The sequence below is a fragment of the Electrona antarctica genome, assembly GCF_951216825.1.
Source record: "Electrona antarctica genome assembly, chromosome: 20".
Taxonomy (NCBI): domain Eukaryota; kingdom Metazoa; phylum Chordata; class Actinopteri; order Myctophiformes; family Myctophidae; genus Electrona; species Electrona antarctica.
This window is the reverse complement of record NC_136801.1, coordinates 35,469,422-35,494,203: the sequence shown is the minus strand read 5'-3', so window position 1 is coordinate 35,494,203 and position 24,782 is coordinate 35,469,422. Positions and strand designations below refer to the sequence as shown.

Here is a 24,782-nt window from a genome sequence, read left to right as displayed (position 1 = left end):
TTTCGTCAACTAAAACTATATCACGAAAAATGTTCGTCGACTGCCTTTTTTCACTGACGAAAACGACATGAAAACGAAATAAAACCTAAGCAGGTGATGACTAAAACTATGACTAAATATACTGGCAATTTTGTCAACAAGATATAAACGACTAAAATATTTGCAAGGGACTAGTGGACAAGAGATCCAGTAATGTTACACTTGGCTGCATGCTGAAAATATATCTATAAGCCTATCTATAAGCTTGTAGATTGGCTATTTTCAGCAAGCGTAAAATTGCAGTATTTTCCGACCACTGCAAAATAAGGTCCAGAGCCCGTTACCTGTTGACTGAGAGAGAAGGCCAGCTGTAGCAGGCCGTCTGCCAGCCTCCTGCTGTTCACATCCAGTTACCTGTTGACTGAGAGAGAAGGCCAGCTGTAGCAGGCCGTCTGCCAGCCTCCTGCTGTTCACATCCAGTTACCTGTTGACTGAGAGAGAAGGCCAGCTGTAGCAGGCCGTCTGCCAGCCTCCTGCTGTTCACGTCCAGGGAGGGCAGAGCTTTCCTCTCCTCTCCGGGCGCTATGCCTTTGTACACGGTCATCAGCAGCTGGGAGCCCAGGGACGTTGCATAGGACGAGTCCTGTAGCGCACAGAAACAGCAACTTGACTTGTTAGTTTGTTAGTTATAGTTTCATGTATTGTCCACAATGTGGAAATGTGTCTTTAGTCTCATAAACAACAAAACAGCAACAACAGCAACACTTACACACAATTATCTTCATGGCAAAAAGCAGTGACAAATACATTCAAAACAGATTTAACATGGTATAATTTAGTGCCAACCATTGCAATACAAGCCCTGTGAACATTGAGCCACCTGACTGTAGATGTTCAATCCACCGTCTTACTGTAAGTTACCTGACTGTAGATGTTCAATCCACCGTCTTACTGTAAGTTACCTGACTGTAGATGTTCAATCCACCGTCTTACTGTAAGTTACCTGACTGTAGATGTTCAATCCACCGTCTTACTGTAAGTTACCTGACTGTAGATGTTCAATCCACCGTCTTACTGTAAGTTACCTGACTGTAGATGTTCAATCCACCGTCTTACTGTATGTTGTGCAAGTTACCTGGCTGTCCAGAATGATGGAGTCTTATGTTGTGTGAGTTACCTGGCTGTCCAGAATGATAGAGTCTTATGTTGTGTGAGTTACGTGGCTGTCCAGCATGATGGAAGTCTTATGTTGTGTGAGTTACGTGGCTGTCCAGAATGATGGAGTCTTATGTTGTGTGAGTTACCTGGCTGTCCAGAATGATGGAGTCTTATGTTGTGTGAGTTACGTGGCTGTCCAGAATGATGAAGTCTTATGTTGTGTGAGTTACCTGGCTGTCCAGAATGATGAAGTCTTATGTTGTGTGAGTTACCTGGCTGTCCAGAATGATGGAGTCTTATGTTGTGTGAGTTACCTGACTGTCCAGAATGATGAAGTCTTATGTTGTGTGAGTTACCTGGCTGTCCAGAATGATGGAGTCTTATGTTGTGTGAGTTACCTGGCTGTCCAGAATGATGAAGTCTTATGTTGTGTGAGTTACCTGGCTGTCCAGAATGATGGAGTCTTATGTTGTGTGAGTTACCTGACTGTCCAGAATGGAAGTCTTATGTTGTGTGAGTTACCTGGCTGTCCAGAATGATAGTCTTATGTTGTGTGAGTTACCTGGCTGTCCAGAATGGAAGTCTTATGTTGTGTGAGTTACCTGGCTGTCCAGAATGGAAGTCTTATGTTGTGTGAGTTACCTGACTGTCCAGAATGATGGAGTCTTATGTTGTGTGAGTTACCTGGCTGTCCAGAATGATGGAGTCTTATGTTGTGTGAGTTACCTGGCTGTCCAGAATGGAGTCGAGGAGGTCCGTTTTGTGGATCTGACTGCAGGCAGACAGAACCAGCTCCATGTGGTGGTCGTTGGTGCCCAGAGTGCTGCTCTGATACAGGTCCACAGCACACAGCTGCTCCACACTGAGGACATATTATACCATGATATATTATACCCAGAGATGGTAAATGGTGCATTTATACAGCGCCTTTATCCAAGGCACTTTACATAGATTGTGCATTACATTCACCCATTCACACACACATTCATACACCGATTGCGGCGGAAGCCATGCAAGGCACCAACCAGCACATCGGGAGCAATTTGGGGTTCAGTGTCTTGCCCAAGGACACTTCGACATGTAGACAGGAGGAGCCGGGATTCGAACCGCCGACCCATGGATCATTGGACGACCTGCTCTACCTCTTGAGCCACAGTCGAGATATTATGTATGAAAGAATACCGGAGAACTCGAATCCAAACGACTGAGAACTTCTAATCCACGGTACCTTTTGCGCGAGAGTCTGGCGCGCAGGCTGCCCTCCATGCGGCCGCGGTAGGGCGAGCTCGTCAGGGCTCTGAGCAGCGGCACGCACACCTCCGGGAGGTTCCTCATCACCTCCACGTCGGCCATGTTGAAGCCCACCGCCGACGGCTGGCACACCGCCAGGGCCGTCAGCTCGAAGAACACGGGGGCGAAAACATCCGGCTCCAGGAGCTGTGGAGAGAGTTGATCGTACTGAAGTTGTAATCGACTTTTATTGATGTAAGAATTACATTTTTGGTTGGCCTTTCCTTCTTCGGCGTACTCCTTGTGTTTCACGCATGCGCACTGCCGTTCACTTCCTTGTTTACAGCTACATTAGAATGGCTCATCATCATCATATCATCATACTATAATTAACCAAATGTCTGAATGTGTGTCTGTGTGTCTGTCTGAATGTGTGTCAGAAACACTGCCGTAGCTCCTCACTGCCTGCACCAATCACTCCCGCTTTTCACACAGGCATTGACCATAATAATATGGAGGTCTTAACGAAGCCCTTTTTCCAATTTAACAAATTATAGATTAATAATGAATTTATTAGTGAATTAAAAATGCGCTCAGGGCGCAGTACCCCCTGCGGCAATATCTCACAACGGGTAAGGGCTAGTAATTATAAATCTAGGGTTTTGACCAAAGGGGCAATGTTCTGTCTTCATTTCTGACTTCCGGAAGCATCTCGTTTGGATATAAACGCTTCTAGAGAGACTTTAGGTGTACCAGCGCGAGGTAAGAACAGAAGATTATGCCTCCCGGGGCTTTTCAGAGTAAAATCTGCCTCATCTGCTGGCACTCTAGTGACATTATTTTGAAGAATTCCCCGGCAAAAATAATGTTAACTTAGGATGCTAAGGACGTGTATACACGTCCTCTCAAATAAAACCGCAGGGTGTCTCAGACGTGTATACGCTTCTTTAGGTCCTTTTTAACCCATTTTGGTGTTAGCATTACGTTATGCTTTAGCTATTGAAAAATCGAAGAACGACTGATATAGAAACATAGCTTTTTCAGAAAACTGTCAGGATGTAGAAGATTTTTTTTTTAGAATCTGATCTCAGGTCAAAATGGGTTAATGATATAAAACGCGGTTGCTAAAATCCATTTTTTTGACAGCGACCGTTGCTAAGCAACGCCTTGCTCAGCGCCACTTCCTTGTTTACGGGCCGACAAAACTTGCTATTCTCTACTACGGCATAGATCTACGGCGGTCTCCATGGTTTTGATCAAAACGGCGATGTTCTGTCCTAATTTCTGACTTCATTGTGCATCTCGTTTGGAATATTAACGCTTCTAAAGAGAGATCAGACTTATTAGCTCAAGGTAGTAATGGAACAATTTCATCTCCCGGTTTTGGGGGGGGGGGGAGTCAAAGGCGTTTTTTTTTTCAGAGTAAAATCTGCTCGGCACTCTAGCGCCTATATTCTGAAAAATCACCCGGTAAAAATAGTGTTAATCGAAAAAGTAATTGATAGAACAGTTGAGGAAACAGAGTTGCAGTAAATATTAGAGACTCTTGGAGAGACCCTTTCCTTTGGGTATATATACCTTCCAAACGTCCTGGTCACACTTGCCCAGGACCATGGTGCTGAACTCCAGCAGGCGCACGGTGATGGTGCACTTGCTGTAGTTGTACTGCTCCAGCTCTCTGGGGCTGTAGTGGGAGGACGAGCTCTCCCTCTGGCCCAGGGGGAAGCAGCTCTCGGCCGCCGACAGCTCCCGGGTGGCCAGCTCGCTCAGAAAGAAGCTGACGGCCTTCAGGAAGCTCGACTGTTCTTTAGAGCCTTGGGAAGACGGGAAGGAGAAACTAGTAAACGTATACTTTCAGATGGGCAGTGGTTAACACAGACGATGTCGCCTGGATCAACCACATGGTCTGCTCCAGGTCCGGTCATGAGGGGTGCGACAACGCAAGCGTAAAAAAAAAGAAGCTCAACACTGTATATATATTTACGTTACGTGTCATATCTGCCCTGTGCAAGTTGTGATTACGAAGCCTAAAAAGCAAAACAGAAATGCAAATTGTAACGTTCCAATGTTCAATTAAATCAGATCTACAAACGTATAGCGCGGCACTGAGTGCCGCACTACGAGCTTGTAGATCTGCTATTTTTTTTAAACCGTGAAATTGTAGTGCAAATCTTTTACTATATATTCTTTCAGAGCGAACGTTTTTAACTCCTATCTTTGCTTCTGGGGGGCCCCCGGAACAAAGTATTTTCAGATGGGGGTCCGCGGCCAAATACAGATATTTCCGGGGGTCCTTGACATGAAAAAGGTTGAGCACCACTGACATAGAAAATAATACGTTTTTTCAGAAAACTATTGGATTTGGAAGAATTTTTTTTTAAGAATCAGCCTCAGTCCTTATTTTTTTTTTAAATAATTTTTATCCCACTCCACACAGAAAGGCCCTTTCGCCAACTCCGGCCTCGGGTATGGGCACTGAGGACGCGGAGGAGGGAACACGCCCCCAGCTCCCACAGCGAGGAATCGAACCCAGGACCTTCTAGCTGTGAGGTCGACAGCTATTGAAAAATAGCAGATCTACAAGCTCATAGCGCGCCACCGAGTGGCGCGCTACGAGCTTGTAGGTCTGCTATTTTTGAAAAATCATGAAAATATTTATTTCAGAAAACTGAACCTTGAGGAAAACCGCACGCAGCAAAGGATGGCACGGCGCCAGCAAAGACACCTCCGTGATGTTCCAGTACCACCTCAGCCTCCTGATCCAAGCCTCACATGTCCACACTGTGGCATGGTATGTGGCGCCAGAATCGGGCTTCATAGTCATCTACAGTGGCATCGTCGCCAGCAACGATGACCACTGCCAAACCCACAGCACAAGGAAGCTACGTCATCTTCGACAACGATGGACTACCAAGGAGGAGGAAAATGTGTTTCCTAGTACTCACCGAGCAGCAGCTGGGGCTTGACGATGTGCAGGCTGATGAAGGTGTTGTAGCAGTCCAGGGCGGCCAGCAGCTGGTCCATCCACTGCAGGGTGACCCTGACGCTGAAGGGCCCCGCCGGCAGCTCCCTGAGCGTGGGGGCGGACAGGAGGCCTCCGGCTCCCGCTCCGCCCTCCAGTCTGGAGAGCAGGAAGGCCATGCCGCGCTCCTTCAGCAGCGCCTCCAGCCACTGGGACGGAGACTTCTTGCCTTGTAGTTCAATCGACATGCATAGATTAATATCACATTTTGACCTGAGATCAGATTCTAAAAAATGTCTTCTACATCCTGATGTTTTTCTGGCAAAAGCTATGTTTCTATGTCAGTGGTTCTTTGATTTTTCCAAAAATAGCAGACCTACAAGCTCATAGCGCGCCACTCGGTGGCGCACTATGAGCTTGTAGATCTGCTATTTTTCAATAGCTAAAGCATAACATAATGCTGACACAAAAAGGGGTTCCCGCCCCAAAATGGGTTATTAGAATAAGGTCTCGGATACAAGCGGCCACCATGAGTTTTTTGGGGTTTTTTTTCCAGACGGGTGACTGGCATCTCCCTCAGAGATAGCTATAGGGTGAGCGGATTTCGATGCGCTACCGATTATAGAGCGTCGCAGAACAGAATTTCTCATTCATTTTTCCCATAGACGTTTTTAGTATTTATGTCATGAGTTGTCACCATCCGAGTTGCCTTACAGCTGTTTAAATAAATACTTTCTGAAACGTCTATGGGAAAAATGAATAAGAAATTCTCTTCTGTTATCATGAACCCTGTAACTGGGAACGAACGGACTAAGAAGAACTGAAACTACTCAAAGAGGGTTCCCTTACTCTCCTGGAACTGTACGACCCGTAACACAATGAAAGTTAATAATAGAAATAAAATGAACAATGTAACTTGTAACAATTACGAAATGTACTGTGATGCCCAACATGACCCACCTGTTTACCAAAAAAAAAAAAAAGTAAAAAAATAAATAAAGAAAAAAATCTCTTCTGGGACGCTCGTCGGGGGCGGGACTGCGACGTTCTATATCAGTGGTTTTCAACCCGTTTCAATTCGAGGTCTGTTATTTATTCGTCTTTTGAGCCACGGACCACCATTTGATGACATTTAGCCTCTCTAAAACTAATGAATATTTTGTTGTCGTCGGATAAGATTTTGGGCTATATTTTGCGCCACCCCTTAAACCTTATCCCTAAACTTATGTTATTTGCCATTTTTTACTATTTTACAAAACCTTTTAAAATAGTTAAAATATGTAGATGTAGATCAGCCAGTTGAACTATTATAAAATGATTTTCAAAATAGTAAAAAATGGCAAATACGTTTAGGGATAAGGGTGGCGCAAGATGGAGTCCTTTGTCTACAATTCCATGCTTTTGGCAAACATTTATCAAAATAACAATTCTTCTACATCATCTAATTGTGTGGACTTCTTGTAAATGAAGTAATGCAGATGTTTTAACAATACTGTAACTGTAAATGGACCCGTACGGGTCCATTTGGTTTCATTTGACGCTCTCAAGAGTTAAAAGATCTATACGGGTCCATTTGGTTAACCATCATTTAGCTGGGGACCACCTGGAACCCCCTCAAGGGCCACTGGTGGTCCCTGGACCACACTTGCTGCTCACCTGGCAGCAAGGGAATGAACTCGTAGAAGAGCTCCATGCATTTGTGGCGACACTCGGTCTGGGGGCGACCACACTGCTGCAGCAGCCACAAGACCATTTCCGCCAGGCACACCTTCTCGTCTGCGGGAAAGCCCCTGGAAGAGGAGGATGGAGGGGGAGGGGGGTAATACTTTTTGAATTGCATGCATTTAGATCATTGTCTACCCGCGCACGCCCATCGCACGCCCATCTGAAATATGGTTTGTGCCAGGGAAGAGATGATTTGTAAAAAAGTTAAAAAAAAAGCAAAATTACTAAGAATACTAAATATTACTACAATAATACAAAAAATCACACCCGTGTGAACTGAGTGGTGCAACTCCCCTCTCTCTCTCTCTCTCTCATTGGCAGGCAAGAGTGCAGCACTATCTCTCTCTCTCTGTTTCTGGCACAACAGCGCCACTTTTGCCCCTACTAGTACTCATAGTCACACACATTATGTTAACACACAGTCACATAGGTTAACACACAGTCACATAGGTTAACACGGACATTGCTGTTCCTTGGAGTGGTTGCACCACTCAAAAATAGAACATATACAAGTTTGCAGCGTGGCACGAAGTGGCACGCTGGTAGATTAAATAGTTTAGCCAACATCTAAATGGATAAAATGATTAAAATGGTTGTGATGCTACATTAACTACTTTTCCTCGGGACCTCCTGGAACCACCCCCCCTCCCCCCGAATTGTATTCACAGCACAGCTAGCAACACGTGACGCTTCGACCCTGCAGTCTTTTTCAAGTAATAAACCAACAACTAAAACCTTTTGGCACCAACCTTGGAATGCGTCTCTTTGCGTTGTGCTTGTTGAGGCTGTCGGCCTTGTGTATGATGATCCTCTTCAGGTGGTCAATGGCACTGCAACACTGCTGCACAGTACCTGAGGGGTTAATTTCAACCATATATGGTCAACGGCACTGCGACACTGCTGCACAGTCCCCGAGGGCAACAACCGGAGCCAAATTCCAATACCCAAAATCTATGCCACTCGGTCACTCACACTCGGTCACTCACACTCGGTCACTCACACTCGCTCACTCACACTCGCTCACTCACACACGCTCACTCACACTCGCTCACTCACACACGCTCACTCACACTCGCTCGGTCACTCACACTCGCTCACTCACACTCGCTCACTCACACTCGCTCACTCGCTCACTCACACTCGGTCACTCACACTCGGTCACTCACACTCGCTCACTCACACTTGGTCACTCACACTCGGTCACTCACACTCGGTCACTCCAGCATGGCAAATTATGGTGAAATTGGTGACCTGCCGAAATATGTGACCATCTTCTGGACTTCACATTAACCGTTACCGTCCATCCGACGTGGCCGTACGTCCTAGGGAATCCAATCGAGGGATGCATTGGACGTGTGTACACGTCCTATAGCGCATCCTCAATGATATCAGGCGAGGGGAGAATATTCTGAATTTCTTCCTTTTTTTAATTTTTCAGTCGGACTCTCGGCCACCGTACTTGGCACTCTAACGTCATATTAGCTGGCAGAAAGAATGCTCTCCGTGGTTTTGATCTGATGGATATACTAAGCACTTCATTTCTGACTTCAACATGCCTCTGGTTCAAAATATGAACGCTTTGTAGCTTCTAGCGATATAATAGAATCGAGACCAAGGTAAGCTAGCAAAATATTTCTCAGTTTTTTTTCCCGGGTTCAGAGTAAAAGCGGCCATGTCTTTCCGGCACCAACTATTTTGAAGGAATCCCGGCACTGATTGTGTTAACTTACATGGAGGACTTTAATATATGTGTCCTAAATACCGCTAAGTAGAACTCTGCTAATAAACAAACCGCAATGATTTCCGTTAGGACACTGACGTTTATGTGATGTCTACAAGATGTCACATATTTATCACACATCGAAAAGCAAGTGATTAGAAAACAAACTGTGATAGGTCTTCTTTTATATTCCTGAACCGATTATGTGACACAGGTCTCAATGGTTCAGAAAATAATGTTTGTTATGAGCTGGTCAAGCTTGCTCCATTCACTGCTTTGTAGTCATGTAACTTCCGGTGCGAGATTTGGCTCCTATGAAAGTGTCATGGCGCAGCACAGTCACCAGTGACCATGACACTTCCTTCTCTAAGCTTCCTTGGTTTACGAGCCGACAAAGGTTGCTCATAACTCCAAATCTACGGCGCAATTCATGGTTTCGATCATAACGCCAATGTTCTGTGGTCATTTCTGACTTCAGCAAGCACCTCTATGGAATATTAACACTTCTAGGGAGACATAAGACGAGGTAGCGTGAGGTACTAAGGCAGGGGTAGGCAACCTTTATTATCAGAAGAGCCATTTTTGGCCCAAAACGTATTACCAGTCTATCTGGAGCCGCAAAATATGTTTGCTTTAATAAAGCAAACTTGTATTTGTTTTTCTGGTCTTTCAATATTACATTTTATTGTTTGCTAATTTCTCAAAGCGTATCAAGTATACTGTACCAGTAAGCCAGCAGCATTGGTGGTGAAAACAAACAACTTTGATGTCTTATCAATCCATGAATACATTCTTCTATTCTTCTATTTTCCTTCATTAAATTTGATTCTTATTTTTATCTGGTGTATAGGCAACATTGTTTTGCAATATCAAAATGAAAGAATAACTTTATGCCTACTACAAATTCAATAATAATTAAATGTTAAAAAGAAAAGAAAAGAAAAAGAAAGAAGATTTCTTGTCATACTTCTTTGCCGTAGCAACTGGGAGCCACGGGAGAGGGCCTATAAGAGCCACATGTGGCTCTAGAGCCGCAGGTTGCCTACCCCTGTACTAAGGGAAAATTATGCCTCCCGGTTTTGGGGGGAAAGGGAAGACGGGGCTTTTCAGAGTAAAATATGCCTCATCTGCGTGGCACTCTAGCACCTTTATTCTGACAAACTCTGGTGGCAAAAATAGTGTCAATACATAGTCTGTGTCATTAAAGCACAAAACCCCCTTACCCACGGATCGCTCATCAGAGTGGGCCAGAGTCAGACTTTCAACAAAGATGACCAGCACTTCAAAGACAAACTGCTCCACCAAGGCATTCTCCTCTCTGAAAGGACAGAAGAGCACATTGAGCAATGGGAACATTGGCACAAATACTCAGAACTACAATTATGTACTATGTAGGATCCATCAATATACTGTATGAGCCCAGTTTTCCAAAATCACCATGTTAATTAACACTCCGAACGCCCAGGACGAAGTTCTTTGTCCTTTCTATTAGTAACGCCCGACGCTCAGGACGAAGTATTGTCCAAAAGACGAAGTTTATTGATACGAGAACAGATCGCATGGCTGTATAGCCCAGGCGCGCCTCCTGGGCTGTCCTCTGTGACGAGCAAAAGAGTGAGGCGTCATCGAAAAACTCCCTCCTCTGTTTAGCTGATGAAAACGAAAATCTTAAAACGTTCATAAATCGCGATCTAAATCATCCCGTCTTTTTCTGAAAAAAGATCCTGTGTTAGACGGCGCTCCGCGGTCCAGTCGCTAGTCTCGATGGATTTATTCTTGTCTCCCGTTGTTGTCGATCGACTCTCGAGTGCTGTGGCTATTGTTAGCTGCTACACAACATCATGAACTTCCGGCCGGTCCGTCCGGAAAAGGCGTCCGTGTTTATAAATCGACTGGACGCATGAATGTAATGGATTAAATAGTTCCGGGCAATTAAAGTGTTAACCATTATTTTAAACTTTAACAATTGAAAAATCGTGAAAAAACGTGTGCAAATCTTTCAATATATATATTATTTCACAGCAAACATTTTTAACTCATATCTTTGCTTCTGGGGGGGGGTGGGGGTCCCTGGAACAACATATTTTCAGATGGGGGTCGGCGGCCAATTACATATAATTGTGGGGTTTGAGAACCACTGACATAGAAACAGAAAACTGTCACGACTTAGAAGACTAGATTTGTAGAATCTGGTCTCAGGTCTCAATGAAAAAAAAGAAAAGAAAAGCACTGACCTGAACTGTCTGTAGATGCTGTTGAACGCCAAGGCGGCGCCCAGTCTCTTGAAGCCGTTGGGGTGCAAGGCCAAGCTGTAGATGCGCTTGAACAGAGACTTGATGTTGGCCGGACTCCTCTCCTGCTGCTTGGGGGTGGTCTGCTTGATGGACCACTTGACAAACTCCTCGATGCAGCGGCCGCAGAAGTCCCGCAGGGTGCTGTCGAGGGGATCGATGACGCCGTCCTGGAGGACAACGTGACGGATATCGAAATTAGAAAGTGTTTCAGATTAAAAAAAAAAAAAAAAAACGATTTAAATCGAATATTTAGTAAAAGTCATGGAAGGGGAACCTTCTGAGAGCTTCACGGGCAAAGATATAATCAACTTAAAAATCTCAAAATGGGTCAGAACGACCTCACAGACACTCTAGTGTTACCTGCATATGCTTATATGCAGAACACTTGTTGGGGTTTTTTTTACCAACAATAGTGAATTTAGTCACTTAACCCGTTTTGACCTGAGATCAGATTCTAAAAATGTCTTCTACATCCTGACAGTTTTCTGAAAAAGCTATGTTTCTATGTCAGTCGTTCTTCGATTTTTCAAAAATAGCAGACCTACAAGCTCGTAGCGCGCCACTCGGTGGCGCGCTATGAGCTTGTAGATCTGCTATTTTTCAATAGCTAAAGCATAACATAATGCTAACACCAAAAGGGGTTCCCACCGAGAATGGGTTAAAGGGAAAATGTCTAATGAAAGATAGATACTAATAATAGACAAACGACATTGGTACCAAGATGGCCTCCAGGACTGCCACGGTGTCTTGACTCTCAAACTTCTTGTTGTTGGTGAACCAGTGGATGAGCTGCATCACCAGAGGCTCAAAGAGTTGCCTCGTTACCTGGAAACCATGGAAACCATGGAGACAATGGAAACACATAGAAACATCCAATATATTCATATGCCGTTAAGATGGTTTTTGAGCAGTGTCCAACCGCTCCAATGACTGGTTGTGTGTGTGTCTATATGCATGTCTGTCTGTTCGCTCGCTCGCCGACAAAACCCCCGATCCGACGCAAGATCGGGCTTTGATCGCAGAGGTTTCGCTTCCTGTGTGTGAAAGGCTCTGCGAGAAGATCCAGCGTCGATAAAAGCGCTCACCGATGCCTCCCCGACCGTTTCTGAATATCTAGCAGAGTTTGATATTTGGCTCTCTCGCCAAATGGACATGAACGATGTCTGTCTTGTCTGTCTGTCTGTCTGTCTGTCTGTCTGACTGTATCGATAGATGATAATAACCTATATTCCGTGTGTAAATCCAGGTGTCATACATATTGGTAGCTATATTAGCCTATATTGCTCTTAAATATAGTCTATTATTAACCACCACAAGGGCCCCTGGGCCGGTAAATCTTTTGGGGCGCCCTAGCGCGCGTGCGTGCGTGCAGAATTTCCAAGTTTTTTTGTGTTTTTATCAATGTTTTGACCTAAATTTAACAAAATCAATGGCCAATGAAGGTCCCCAGGAGCTTTTGTCAGGGCCTCAAACCCATTAAAGAGCATTACATTTTCCCAGAAGGGCCCCTGAGAGCCAAGGGCCCCTGGGCCACGGCCCCATTGGCCCAATGGATAATTTGGCCCACGCACACACGGAGATAGACAGAGAATTATTTAATGACAATCAAGATGTAGCGTCCTGTCTCGCTACAGCCTAGGCTACTATAGGCCCAACATGTGGGCGATTAGACGTTTGAACTCTTCATCCAACGAAGCACCAGGCTAACGTTGGACGGGCAGGACAGGGCACTGACCTGGTCCACGTCGCAGGCCAGCCGCAGCAGCACGGGGAACAGTCTCTTGTGGAGGTTGTACATGGCCGGCAACTTGTTCTCACCGTCCACCATCTGAGAGCTCTTCCCGATCATGAAGACCACCATGCTGTGCAGCATCTCACACGCTGCCACCTGCGACAAATATACAACACACTGGATCAAGACAAATATACAACACACTGGATCAAGAAAAAACCATCCATGCCGATAAAAGTCATGTCAAGACACGCGTGAAGTAAAGCTTCATGTGTGCTGTCAAAATCAACACCACTTTGAAGCGCACGCACTTTGGTGTGCCTGTCGCTCGTGGACCAAGGACTGTCTAAAGAGGACGAGACGCGAAGACCGTACAGGCGACGCCATGTTGCTCCATGGTGCTCCATGGAAGGAAAGAAACAGTCGAGACCAGGAAGTTGTACATGCACAAATTTGGGCATGTACAACTTCCTGGTCTCAACTGCACATGTTTCTTTCCTTCCATGGAGCAACATGGTGGCGCCCGTACGGTCTTCGCGTCTCGTCCTCTTTAGACAGTCCTTGTCGTGGACCAGGAGGCAGAAACGTACTTTGGTGTGCCTGTCGCTCGTGGACACAGAGGAAGAAACGTACTTTGGTGTGTCTGTCACTCGTGATACGAGGTAGAAATGTACTTTGGTGTGCCTGTCGCTCGTGGACACAGACGCAGAAACGTACTTTGGTGTGTCTGTCGCTCGTGGACACAGAGGCAGAAACGTACTTTGGTGTGTCTGTCACTCGTGGACACAGAGGCAGAAACGTACTTTGGTGTGTCTGTCGCTCGTGGACACAGAGGCAGAAACGTACTTTGGTGTGCCTGTCGCTCGTGGACACAGAGGCAGAAACGTACTTTGGTGTGTCTGTCGCTCGTGGACACAGAGGCAGAAACGTACTTTTGTGTGCCTGTCGCTTGTGGACAGAGTCAGTTGGGTGATTACGAGAGGCAGAAACATACTTTGGTGTGCCTGTCGCTCGTGGAGTTGTGAGTGGAGGTAGAAAGAAACGTACCTTGGTGTGCCTGTCGCTCGTGGACAGGGCCAGTTCGGTGATGCGAGGCAGAAACGGGTCCAGGTAGATGACGGGCTTCATGTCCTTGAACGGCACGGCGAAGCTGAGCCTCTTCTCCGTGTCCCAGGCCACGCACTTCTTCATCATCTCCTCCGACGACACCGCTGAAAAGGCACCGGCACGGCAACGCTTAGTCAAGATCAGTGGCGTAAAGCAACCGAGTGCATTTACTTAACTTGCTTGATTCAGCATTTAGATATTTGATTTTATATTTTTTTATCAGACATGCCCTCCTTTCCCATACCTGTGACCAGGTTCCTGTTGACCTGGCCTCCCAGACGACCGAGGATCCTCACCACCCTCAGCCTCACCAGCACCTGGGGAGAGTCATCCTGGCAACGACACAAAAGAAAACACAGCGGCTCTGAGCTAAAGGAGCTCTTGTTCTGCAGGGATGGAGTAATACTTTTATAAAGCAAAATGCCCTGTGTTCACACAACCTGCCTTTTAGCACCAACACAGCCAAACCTCCTGTGCATTCAAAAGTGAATGCATCATTCGTAACTTAATTCGTAACTTTAAAAAAAGAATATATATATATAAGCAGGTAACACGCTAAATTCCATATTCAAAAGCACATAATGTGCTTTTGAATATGGAAATTAGTGTGTCCGAAACTGTTACTTTTCAGGATTAAAATTGTGGATCAATAATTTAACACTTGAGAGTGTAAAATGAAACCAAATAAATGTTACGTTCTCAGAGTTAAATATCAGAATTTATAAGGGCCCCTTTGGTTACCAACTCTCCGTCATTTAAGTTTTAACTGGGGACCACCTGGGACCCCCTGAAGGACCACTGATTAACCGATTTTGAGCGGGAACCCCTTTTGGTGGTTACATACATTATGTTATAATTTAGCTATTGAAAAATAGCAGATCTACAAGCTCATAGCGCGCCACCGAGTGGCGCGCTATGAACTTGTAGGTCTGCTATTTTTGAAAAATCGTTAAAATGTGCCTCAAATCTTTCAGAAAATTGTCATGATTTAGAAAACTTTTTTTTTTTAATTTCGACGTTAGGCTTGAATGGGTTGAGAGGCCACTGGTCTAAATGGGTTCAAGTGCCATTAGGGTACGGTACCATGGCCAGAAGCTTGGACTTCTTCAGCAGGCGGGTGATGATGCGGCTGTGTCCTCTCTCACTCCTCGAGGACACCGAGGAGAGCATCTCCCAGCTGCTCTCGTCCTTCTCTGGAATGCCAGTCCACAAAATACAAAATGCACTGTAGGTTTATTTATTTGGAGGATTATGAAATAATCTCTAAAAGAGAAAACCAGCACTTTTAATTCAATACATGTAATTGGCATGGTACGCTGCCAAGCAGTATATACAAGCTTTAAAAAATGCTTTCCTATAAGATACAGTGAGTATGTATGGAATTAGACTAGAGATTGTAATCCTGTATGGATTAAACTTTATGTTAAAAAAACGGCAGGCTTCATTTAGATTATGGGTAAAAATGATGATTGGCCTGGGCCATGGCTCAGTGGTCCAGGCACCTTGGCTGGTAATCCACTCTGGCAGTGTGCCGCGGGTTCGACTCCCGATCCCGATGGCCTTTACTGCATGTCTTCCCCCCCATCTCTCCCCCCATTTCCTGTCAGCCTACTGTCTGTCCCTCAATAAAAATATAAAATAAAGGCGAAAGCCACAAAAAAAACCATTAAAAATGGTGATTACATGTGTATGATTACATGTGTACATTGCAAGGCCAACTGTGGGCATAGAAAATACCCTAACAAAACTTTAAAAAAACCTTTAGAAAAAAAAAACGCTCGCACACCGAGTCTGAGGAAAAGCCCTGTGCTCGAATTTTTTGGGTGCGATAAAGCAGTGGCTCAATACCCAGAAAAGAAATGAATGTGTTTTGTGGATGTGTTTTGTGGATGTGTCATTTGTTTTGTGGATTTGGAGAAGGCTTATTGTTCTCAGCAGGAAACCGACGGATTGTGCAGTCCAAGTAGGGAGACATTACCCCAGGTGAAGGAGTTTAAATATCTCATGGTCTTGTTCACAAGTGAGGGTAGGACGGAGAAGGAGATCAGCCAGGGAATCGGAGCAGCAGGGGCGGTATTGCAGTCGCTGTACCGTACTGTCGTGACGAAAAGAGAGTTGAGCCAGAAGGCAAAGCTCTCTGTCTACCGAGCAATCTTCGTTCCTACTCTCTGAGTCTCACCTATGGTCATGAAGTGTTCCTACTCTCACCTATGGTCATGAAGTGTTCCTACTCTCACCTATGGTCATGAAGTGTTCCTACTCTCACCTATGGTCATGAAGTGTGGGTCATGACCGAAAGAATAATGTCGTGAATACAAGCGGCCAAAATTAGTTTTCTCAGACGGGTGGCTGGCATCTCCCTTAGAGATATGGGTGAGAAGTTCAGTCACGCGAGAGAGACTCCGAATAGAGCCGCTGCTTCTTTGCTTGGAAAGGAGCCAGCATAAGTGGTTCGGGCATCTGGTTAGGATGCCTCTCGAGCGTCTCCCTAGGGAGGTCCTCGAGGCACGTCCCACTGGGAGGAGACCCCGGGGCAGACCAATGCGCAGATGGAGGGATTACATCGACTCGCTGGCCTTGGAACACCTCGAAAAAAAAATGTTTTTTGAATATGATGAATATGTAAAAATACAAAACAAAAACATAAAAGGGACCCATGAAAATCTGTCCGCGACCCACAAATAGGTCAACCACTGTGACGTTACGGACGTACCGCTGACGGAGCTGCTCTTCAGGTATCCGTCCAGCAGGGGCAGTATTGTCCTGTAGCAGGGCTGCATGTCGTCCGCGGGGATGGAGGAAGACCACGCCTCCAGAGCATCGAGCGCCACGTTGGCCAACGGAATGTGACTCAGGCCCAGTTTCAGCGCCGCCTAGGGGGCGCACACACACACACACACACACACACACACACACACACACACACACACACACACACACACACACACACACACACACACACACACACACACACACACACACACACACACACACACACACACACACACACACACACACACACACACACACACACACACACACACACACACACACACACACACACACACACACACACACACACACACACACGACATTCAGTAAGTGGGTCTTATGATCAAAATGAGAACATTATAATGGTGTGTAAAACAGAAAATCTAAAAATGTGCCACGGACAAGACCAAGTCTTTGCCACGGACACATTTTGTCCGTGTTATTTTGTTATTTTCAGCATGCAAGCAAGTGTAAAATTACTTATACTGGATCTCTTGTCCACTAGTGCCTTCCTAACATTTTAGTCTAGTTTTTATTTGTTGACAAAATTGTCATATTTAGTCATAGTTTTAGTCATCATAGCTTAGTTTTCATTTCGTTTCCATTTAGTTTTATAGTCGACTAAAACAACACTGTTGGTGACCCCCTGGGAGTGAGTGAGCAACAAAAAAAGGAAGAGGAAGGTGACAGTCCAACACCTGCACATGTTTGGATATGTAATAGCCCATGTTCATGCCTACATATTTATTATGTTGGTTCCGATCGTGTATATTGTGTATTTTGCCCTGCTACTAAAAAGTAGGACTTGTTGTATTTAATCATAGGTACTTTAAGGTGTATTATGGATGTTGTATTTGCTGGTCCAAAATGTAACATTGACGATGTGGTATTGAAGTGTAATTTTATTTCTGCCTCTTGGCCAGTTCCCACTTGCAAAAGAGACGCAGTCTCAGTGTGTATTTTACTGGTTAAATAAAGGTTAAATAAAATTAAAAAAATCTGACCTCCAGAGCGGGGCAGTAGGCCTTGATGTCCAGCTGGACGATGCTGGGATGCAGCGACAGCACAAACGTCAGGCAGGACGCCAGCAGCTCATCCTTGTACTGCTTCATTCTCACGCACACCTGCATGACGGGATCCAGTTAACGACCCGTTTAGACCCGAGGACGTGATTCTACAAATGCCTTCTAAAATCCTGACAGTTTTCTGAAAAACCTCATGCTTCTATGCCAGTCGCTCTCAAACATTTTCATGTCAAGGACCCCCAAAAATATATGAAATTGGCTGCCGACCCGCCATCTGAAAATATGTAGTTCCAGGGACCCCCAGTCCCCCATAAGCAAAGTTAAAAACATTCGCTGTGAAAGAATAAATATACAAATTGTGCCACATTTTCACGATTCTTCAAAAATATCAGATCTACAAGCTCGGTGCTATGAGCTTGTAGATCTGCCATTTTTCAATAGCTAAAAACACCAAAAGGGGTTCCCGCCCAGAATGGGTTAAGACCCATTTAGACAAAATGTCTTCTAAATCCTGACAGTTTTATGAAAATTGTAAAAACGTATGTTTCTATATCGGTGGTTCTCAAACCTTTTTCATTTGGAACCCAAGATTTTAAATTGGCCGCCGAACCCACATTTGATTATGTGGTTCCAGGGATCCCCCAGAAGCAAAGATATGAGTTAAAAACATTCACTGTGAAAGAATATATATTAAAAGATTTGCCGCACACATTTTCATTTCCAACAGCTAAAGTTTAAAATAATGGTTAAAGTCGTTATTAAAGCTATAAGGTGACACAGATGCGTCCTCAGGTCTAAATGGGTTAAGACTAAGAGTAAGACCCATTTAGACCTGACGACTAAAATGTCTTCTAAATCCAGTTAAGACAGTTTTCTGAAAAACCTATGTTTCTGTCAGCGGTTCTCAAACTTTTTTCACGTCAACGACCCCCAGAATGATTACAGGACACAAAAAGATCACTCACCTCTTTTCCAAACTTGGAGTATAGCGCGAAGCTGGCACTCTTTACCGAGTCAACATTCTGGGCTGTGGAGCTTTTAGGGCCCACACCCTGTTGAAGAAAACAGGATTACTAGTGACTTTCATAGTCAACAACCTTTCATCGATTTAAATAGTTGTATGGGGCTACTACTGCATGTATGGGGCAGAGTGTTAGCCTGGTATCCAGCCTGCTTCGCTACGTTCGGCGGATTTTTTTCTCTCTCTTCGCTTATCAGTCTGGAAAGCCTCCCATTGGGAGGTTTTGCAGAACTACACTAGAACTACATATGTTACGTAGTCAACGTCGTTGCTGATTGGATGTTGTTCCAACGAATGAGAGTAGCGTTAGGCAACCTACGTCATCAGCCAGCGCCACCCTCCATGCTTTTCCATGCAGTAGCTGCGCTTTGCTATGACGTCTCACTGGTGCTTTGTCCCGCCCCGCACCACAGACCAATCAGAAGCCACGTTAGGTTTCGAAGCTTTTGGCATGTCCCGCCTCCCTTGGAGATAGGAGGCTTTCCAGACTGATAAGCGAAGAGAGAAAAAAAAATCCGCCGAACGTAGCGAAGCAGGCTGGATACCAGGCTAGCAGAGTGTAGAGTAGGAGAGTACACTTTGATCTCGGCGCAAAGCGGGTGGCTATGGGCTATAGTTCCAAACATTGCACCTCCTATATGGCTGGAACTATCCCATTGAGATAGAATGAGCACTTCCGCATTCTATTGTTACAATGGGAATCAACGCCACTCTCTTACTATATTATTCTGGTATGGGGCTGAGACATGGATCCTCAAAGCCCTGGATGGAGTCTACACAACAATTAGAGGTGCTCCGATCGATCAGCCGATATTCACTCAAAATGACTCGATCGGTGATCTGCAATTTACCCGATCTGGAGAAACCGATCTTTTACACCATTTAAGTGGTAGTAACCCATTTTGACCTGAGATCAGATTCTAAAAATGTCTTCTACATCCTGAAAGTTTTCTGAAAAAGCTATGTTTCTATGTCAGTCGTTCTTCGATTTTTCAAAAATAGCAGACCTACAAGCTCGTAGCGCGCCACTCGGTGGCGCGCTACGAGCTTGTAGATCTGCTATTTTTCAATAGCTAAAGTATAACATAATGCTAACACCAAAAGGGGTTCCCGCCCAAAATGGGTTAAGTGGTATAAAAGTCAATCAGATATAGTTTAGCATCTCTGTGACAGGCCAAAATAATCCCCACCCACCCACACACACACACACACACACACACACACACACACACACACACACACACACACACACACACACACACACACACACACACACACACACACACACACACACACACACACACACACACACACACACACACACACACACACACACACACACACACACACACACACACACACACACACACACACACACACACACACACACACACACACACACTTTTGAGACAGCCAGACAGTTTTGAAAGAAATTGCAGATTGAGGCTTTAACCTTTGCTTTCATGGAATATCCAAGATCAATGAAGGGTTTTTTTCTGGACGATTGAACGTGTATTCCATGACTAGTTTGACCACTTATATGACTATTTAATAGTAAAATAATTAATAATCAAAAATAGGCTTATCTACAAGCTTGCAACGCGTTGTAAGCTTGTAAATACTTCTGACTTGTACGGAAGCCTGATGAGTGAAATCAGTCGCAGCGACTTAGAACTTTAACACATTGAGTCAGACTCTCGGCCACCGTACGCTTTCGGTCATATTAGCGTCCTTTTCACTAGCCTGTTAGCGCGGCAGAAAGAATGCCTCGTATCTGCTAATCTAGGGCGCTCTCCGTGGTTTTGATCTGATGGATATACTAAGCGCTTCATTTCTGCCAAAATATGAACGCTTTTTGGATCATTTATCGTATAAATGAAAACGAGAGCAAGGTAAGCTAGCAAAATATTTTTCCGTTTTTTTGGTGGTTCAGAGTAAAAGCAGCCATGTCTTTGCGGCACCCCAGAGCTCCTATTTTGAAGGAATCCCGGGAATGATTGTGTTAATGGGCGAGGAATGGATGCTATACCTGGTAGTAATTGATCCTCTTGGCCACGTTCATGGATACAGACAGGAGTTTGTAGAAGCCGCTGACCAGAGGGTTCCTGATGGAGAGGAGAACCAGCTCGTGGCTCAGCGGATACACCCAGGGCTCAAAGTACTCCACGTGTTTGGTCAGCAGCAGCTCACTGCAAAAGACACACGCACGCACGCAGTCACACACACACACACAGGTCAGACATTTCTAGGGCAGAGAAATGTGTTAATCCATTCTGGGCGGGAACCCCTTTTGGTGTTTTAACTAAGCATTATGTTATACTTTAGCTATTGAAAAATAGCAGATCTACAAGCTCATAGCGCGCCACCGAGTGGCGCGCTACGAGCTTGTAGGTCTGCTATTTTTGAAAAATCGTAAAAATGCAGCACATATCTTTGAATATATTATTCTTTCAGAGCGAAAGTTTTTTTTATTTCGACGTCAGGCCTAAATGGGTTAAGATGATAAGAAAATGAGAAATGTGAAAAGGGAGCCAAGATTCTAGATTCATGTCATCATGGGCAATAATACCTCCCAACAACCATGCATTAAGTATACTCATACTTTGTGAGGCCAATCATGATGCGAAACATGTCAAAGATTCTGCAGAAATAGCAGTTAAAGCAGCTCACAACGTGTGTGTCACGTTATGAACCTACAGTAATTCCACTACTGGTCTGTCTGGTACCTGCAGAAGTCCACCAGGTTGATGAAAGCAGTGAAGTCCTTGACCTTGTTGGGCAGGAGATGAGCTGTGGGGTCGGAGGAGGGCAGCACTACGCTGGTCATTTCATCTGGACCCTGAGAGAGAGAGAGAGAGAGAGAGAGAGAGAGAGAGAGAGACACAGACAGACAGACAGACAGACAGACAGACAGACAGACAGACAGACAGACAGACAGACAGACAGTTTAGAAGTCTCTTGCAGCAGTAGTTCTCAATGTTTTGGAGGCACTACCCACATTTCCAGCAATGCCCGATCCTTACAAGCTATGCATCGTTGTAAAGGTGACTAATTAGCAATAGAAATGTGGTATTATTAAAGGGGAGAAATAACGGACCAAAGTTAAGTTTCCGAACCTTTTTTTTTAGGAGTTTACATGACAAAGCTAAGAGAATGCAGGTAACTGGCGTCACAGAGAAGTCTATGAAGGAGAAACTCACATCATCTGCCGAGGCGACTTTCTGCACAGAAAGGTCCAACTTTTCCACGATCTTCAGAATGGACTTCACCACTTCATCATAAAGCAGGCGACTCAGTGACGGCAGGGCCGTGTTCTGGCTTTCAAAGGCCGCGTCCAAGAATCCAGTATCCTGGAGGAATGGACGTAGAGAGGCACAGCAACAAGATACAGTACAAGTATTAGCGGATGAGGGAATAGCTGCACTCAAACTAATGACAAATGGTAAATGATAGTGCATTAACCTATTTTGAGCGGGAACCCTTTTTGGTGTTAGCATTATGTTATGCTTTAGCTATTGGAAAATAGCAGATCTACAAGCTCATAGCGCGCCACCGAGTGGCGCGCTACGAGCTTGTAGGTCTGCTATTTTTGAAAAATCGAAGAACGACTGACACAGAAACATAGCTTTTTCAGAAAACTGTCAGGATGTAGAAGACATTTTTAGAATCTGATCTCAGGTCAAAATGGGTTAATCCAAAATGCTTTACACAGTTTGTTGACATTACCCATTCACACACACATTCATTCACAGATGGCGGAGGAAACCATGCAAGGCACCAACCTGCACATCGGGAGCAATTCGGGGGTTCAGAGTCTTGCTCAAGGACACTTCCACACTAACTCTGGGGGAGCCCACAGGGATCGACCTGGGAACCTCACGGTTCCCATCCGGCCGTTCTACCGGCCACTCTACCCCTGAGTAGGGATGGAGCTCGTTATTTTTTATTGATAACGATCACCTTATCGATCACGCTTATCGAGCCGGGTTCTTATCGAGTCCATTATCTTATCTTATCTATCTAGCTTGTAGGTCTGCTATTTTTGAAAAAAAAAAATCGTGAAAATGTAGTGCAAAATGTAAAGCAAAGCTCCCTGGAACAACATATTAGAATGGTTCCCAGGTCTAAAGTGGTTAAGTGACAGCGTACCTTCAGCTGGTCACAGTCCAGAAGACCTTTGAACAGGGCCAGGTAGTCCAGGCTAGACGGGACCTTCCTGTTCCCGGTGCCACCGCGGAACTGGCCGGAGTCGTCAGCGTCCTTGTCCTGAGGAGGACGGATTCATTCATTGGTCATTATATTTCTATATGAACCGACAGTACATACAGTATGAGTAAAGAATCCTAAATTTACTTTGTTTTGTGAGTGGGTGGCAACACAAGTCTTCCAAAGTTGAAATCAGAAAGATAAAGATTATCAATCTTATTATCAATAAAGATATATGACTACGTCTATGTATTTGATGTATTACCCGCTAAATTACTTTCTGATGAATTGAAAATGGAGGACCCTCATGTAAACACGTCTTAGTGCTTTTTCTGGTTTTATCCTCTTATCAGATTGTGTATTGGCCTGTACTTTCCTTGAACTGTAACCCGTTTTGCAAACTAAATCGCTCTGGATTAAGAGTGTCTGCTAAATGCCTAAATTGTAAATTGTAAGACGGTTAACGGTTAAAATGTGAACTCTATATCAAAAGGAAAATGGTCTGACCTCTGGAAGGATGAGTGGTTTGGAACAGACACGGATCAAGCCCTGGTGCACTGAAAAGGAAAGACAAAACCACAGCTTTACTTTCCTAGGACTGACCTAGCATTATTGAGTTCAGTAAACATGCAGGAATGGACGTAGGACTGTCCTAGAATTATTGAGTTCAGTAAACATGCAGGAATGGACGTAGGAGGACTGTCCTAGAATTATTATTATTTTTATTTTTTTTACAATTTTTATCCCACTATTTTGCAACCCATTTTTTTCACCCAGTGTCAATTATCTAATGTAATCCTGGGCGCTACACTTCCTCTGCCAACCTGGGGGAGGCAGCGGACTGACCTCATGCTTCCTTCTATGCATGAGGAGTCCAAGCTGCTTTTTTTCACCTGACGGGGGGAATTTCCCCGGCCGGACGTAGAGCGTGGAAGGAACACGTTATTCCGACCAGTTCATTTCCCCTCCATCAGGCGCCCCGGCTGGCCAGGGGGAGGTACCGGTAGTTTAGAGCAGGGGTTCTCATCGTTTTTGGCTGGGGACCCCCGAAAATACTTTGGCCATGTCTCGCGACCCCCGCCCCACCCCCCTCCCCCAATACAAACTGACTGCAAAAATAACCTAATAGTAGAGAAAATATATCATAAATTAATACTGAAACCAGATATAATCATTGAGGAAAGTTTGTGCATGCATCACATACTATGTAAACTCTTCATTTCCATTTCCAGCCATTCAGTTGCAAGTTGCAAGTTTTTTTAATGATTTGGGGACCCCCCAAAATCTGGCAACCCCTCTGAGGGGTCGCGACCCACGGGTTGAGAACCCCTGGTTTAGAGAACAGGATTACTGCATGTTTTTGTGAGGGTACCAAGCCTAGGGGACACGGGGAGAACATGCAAACTCCACACAGAAAGGCCCTTTTGCCTAGCCTGGTTAATAAACCAGACCGAATCAGCCGTTGGCAAAAAAAAGTTGCCTACCACCGCGACAGTGTTGTGTGATATTAGTCTGGCTTATTAGCCAGGCTACCTTTCGCCAACCCCGCCTCGGATATGGGCACCGATGACGCGGTGGAGGGAACACGCCCCCAGCGCCCACAGCATCCCCAGCGGGGATTGGCCAGCAGGACCTTCTAGCTGTGAGGCGACAGCACTACCAACTGTGCCACCGTGCCCTACTTTCCTAGTATTATTGAGAGCAGCACACTCAATGGGCGAGGCTCTTAGATTGAAAGCCGTTTTGGCCAGAAACTCCCAAGTCAGGAAGTAAAAATCCCCTATTTAGCTTGTCTTGACCCAAAAAGAAGAATCTGAGATATTAGCGTTCAACGAGCTAGTAGCTTGTAGA

The 24,782-nt window shown here is 45.0% G+C and overlaps 1 protein-coding gene across 1 annotated transcript in view; it reads right to left on the bottom strand.

The window, feature by feature from the left end:
• The window catches only part of prkdc (protein kinase, DNA-activated, catalytic subunit), a 96,582-nt gene that overhangs the window by 56,814 nt on the left and 14,986 nt on the right, over nt 1-24,782 (bottom strand). Inside the window, exons 14-35 of the mRNA XM_079490291.1 lie at nt 23,439-23,488; nt 22,875-22,991; nt 21,926-22,075; nt 21,452-21,564; nt 20,755-20,914; nt 18,670-18,756; nt 17,684-17,803; nt 16,621-16,780; nt 14,991-15,100; nt 14,152-14,239; nt 13,848-14,011; nt 12,804-12,956; nt 11,786-11,893; nt 11,009-11,235; nt 9,998-10,092; nt 7,804-7,906; nt 6,986-7,119; nt 5,313-5,558; nt 3,946-4,181; nt 2,366-2,574; nt 1,864-1,999; nt 464-622 (exon numbers count right to left, since the gene is read on the bottom strand). Coding sequence (XP_079346417.1) covers nt 464-622; nt 1,864-1,999; nt 2,366-2,574; nt 3,946-4,181; nt 5,313-5,558; nt 6,986-7,119; nt 7,804-7,906; nt 9,998-10,092; nt 11,009-11,235; nt 11,786-11,893; nt 12,804-12,956; nt 13,848-14,011; nt 14,152-14,239; nt 14,991-15,100; nt 16,621-16,780; nt 17,684-17,803; nt 18,670-18,756; nt 20,755-20,914; nt 21,452-21,564; nt 21,926-22,075; nt 22,875-22,991; nt 23,439-23,488 — 3,125 coding nt within the window. The remainder of the gene's footprint in view (nt 1-463; nt 623-1,863; nt 2,000-2,365; nt 2,575-3,945; nt 4,182-5,312; nt 5,559-6,985; nt 7,120-7,803; nt 7,907-9,997; nt 10,093-11,008; nt 11,236-11,785; nt 11,894-12,803; nt 12,957-13,847; nt 14,012-14,151; nt 14,240-14,990; nt 15,101-16,620; nt 16,781-17,683; nt 17,804-18,669; nt 18,757-20,754; nt 20,915-21,451; nt 21,565-21,925; nt 22,076-22,874; nt 22,992-23,438; nt 23,489-24,782) is intronic.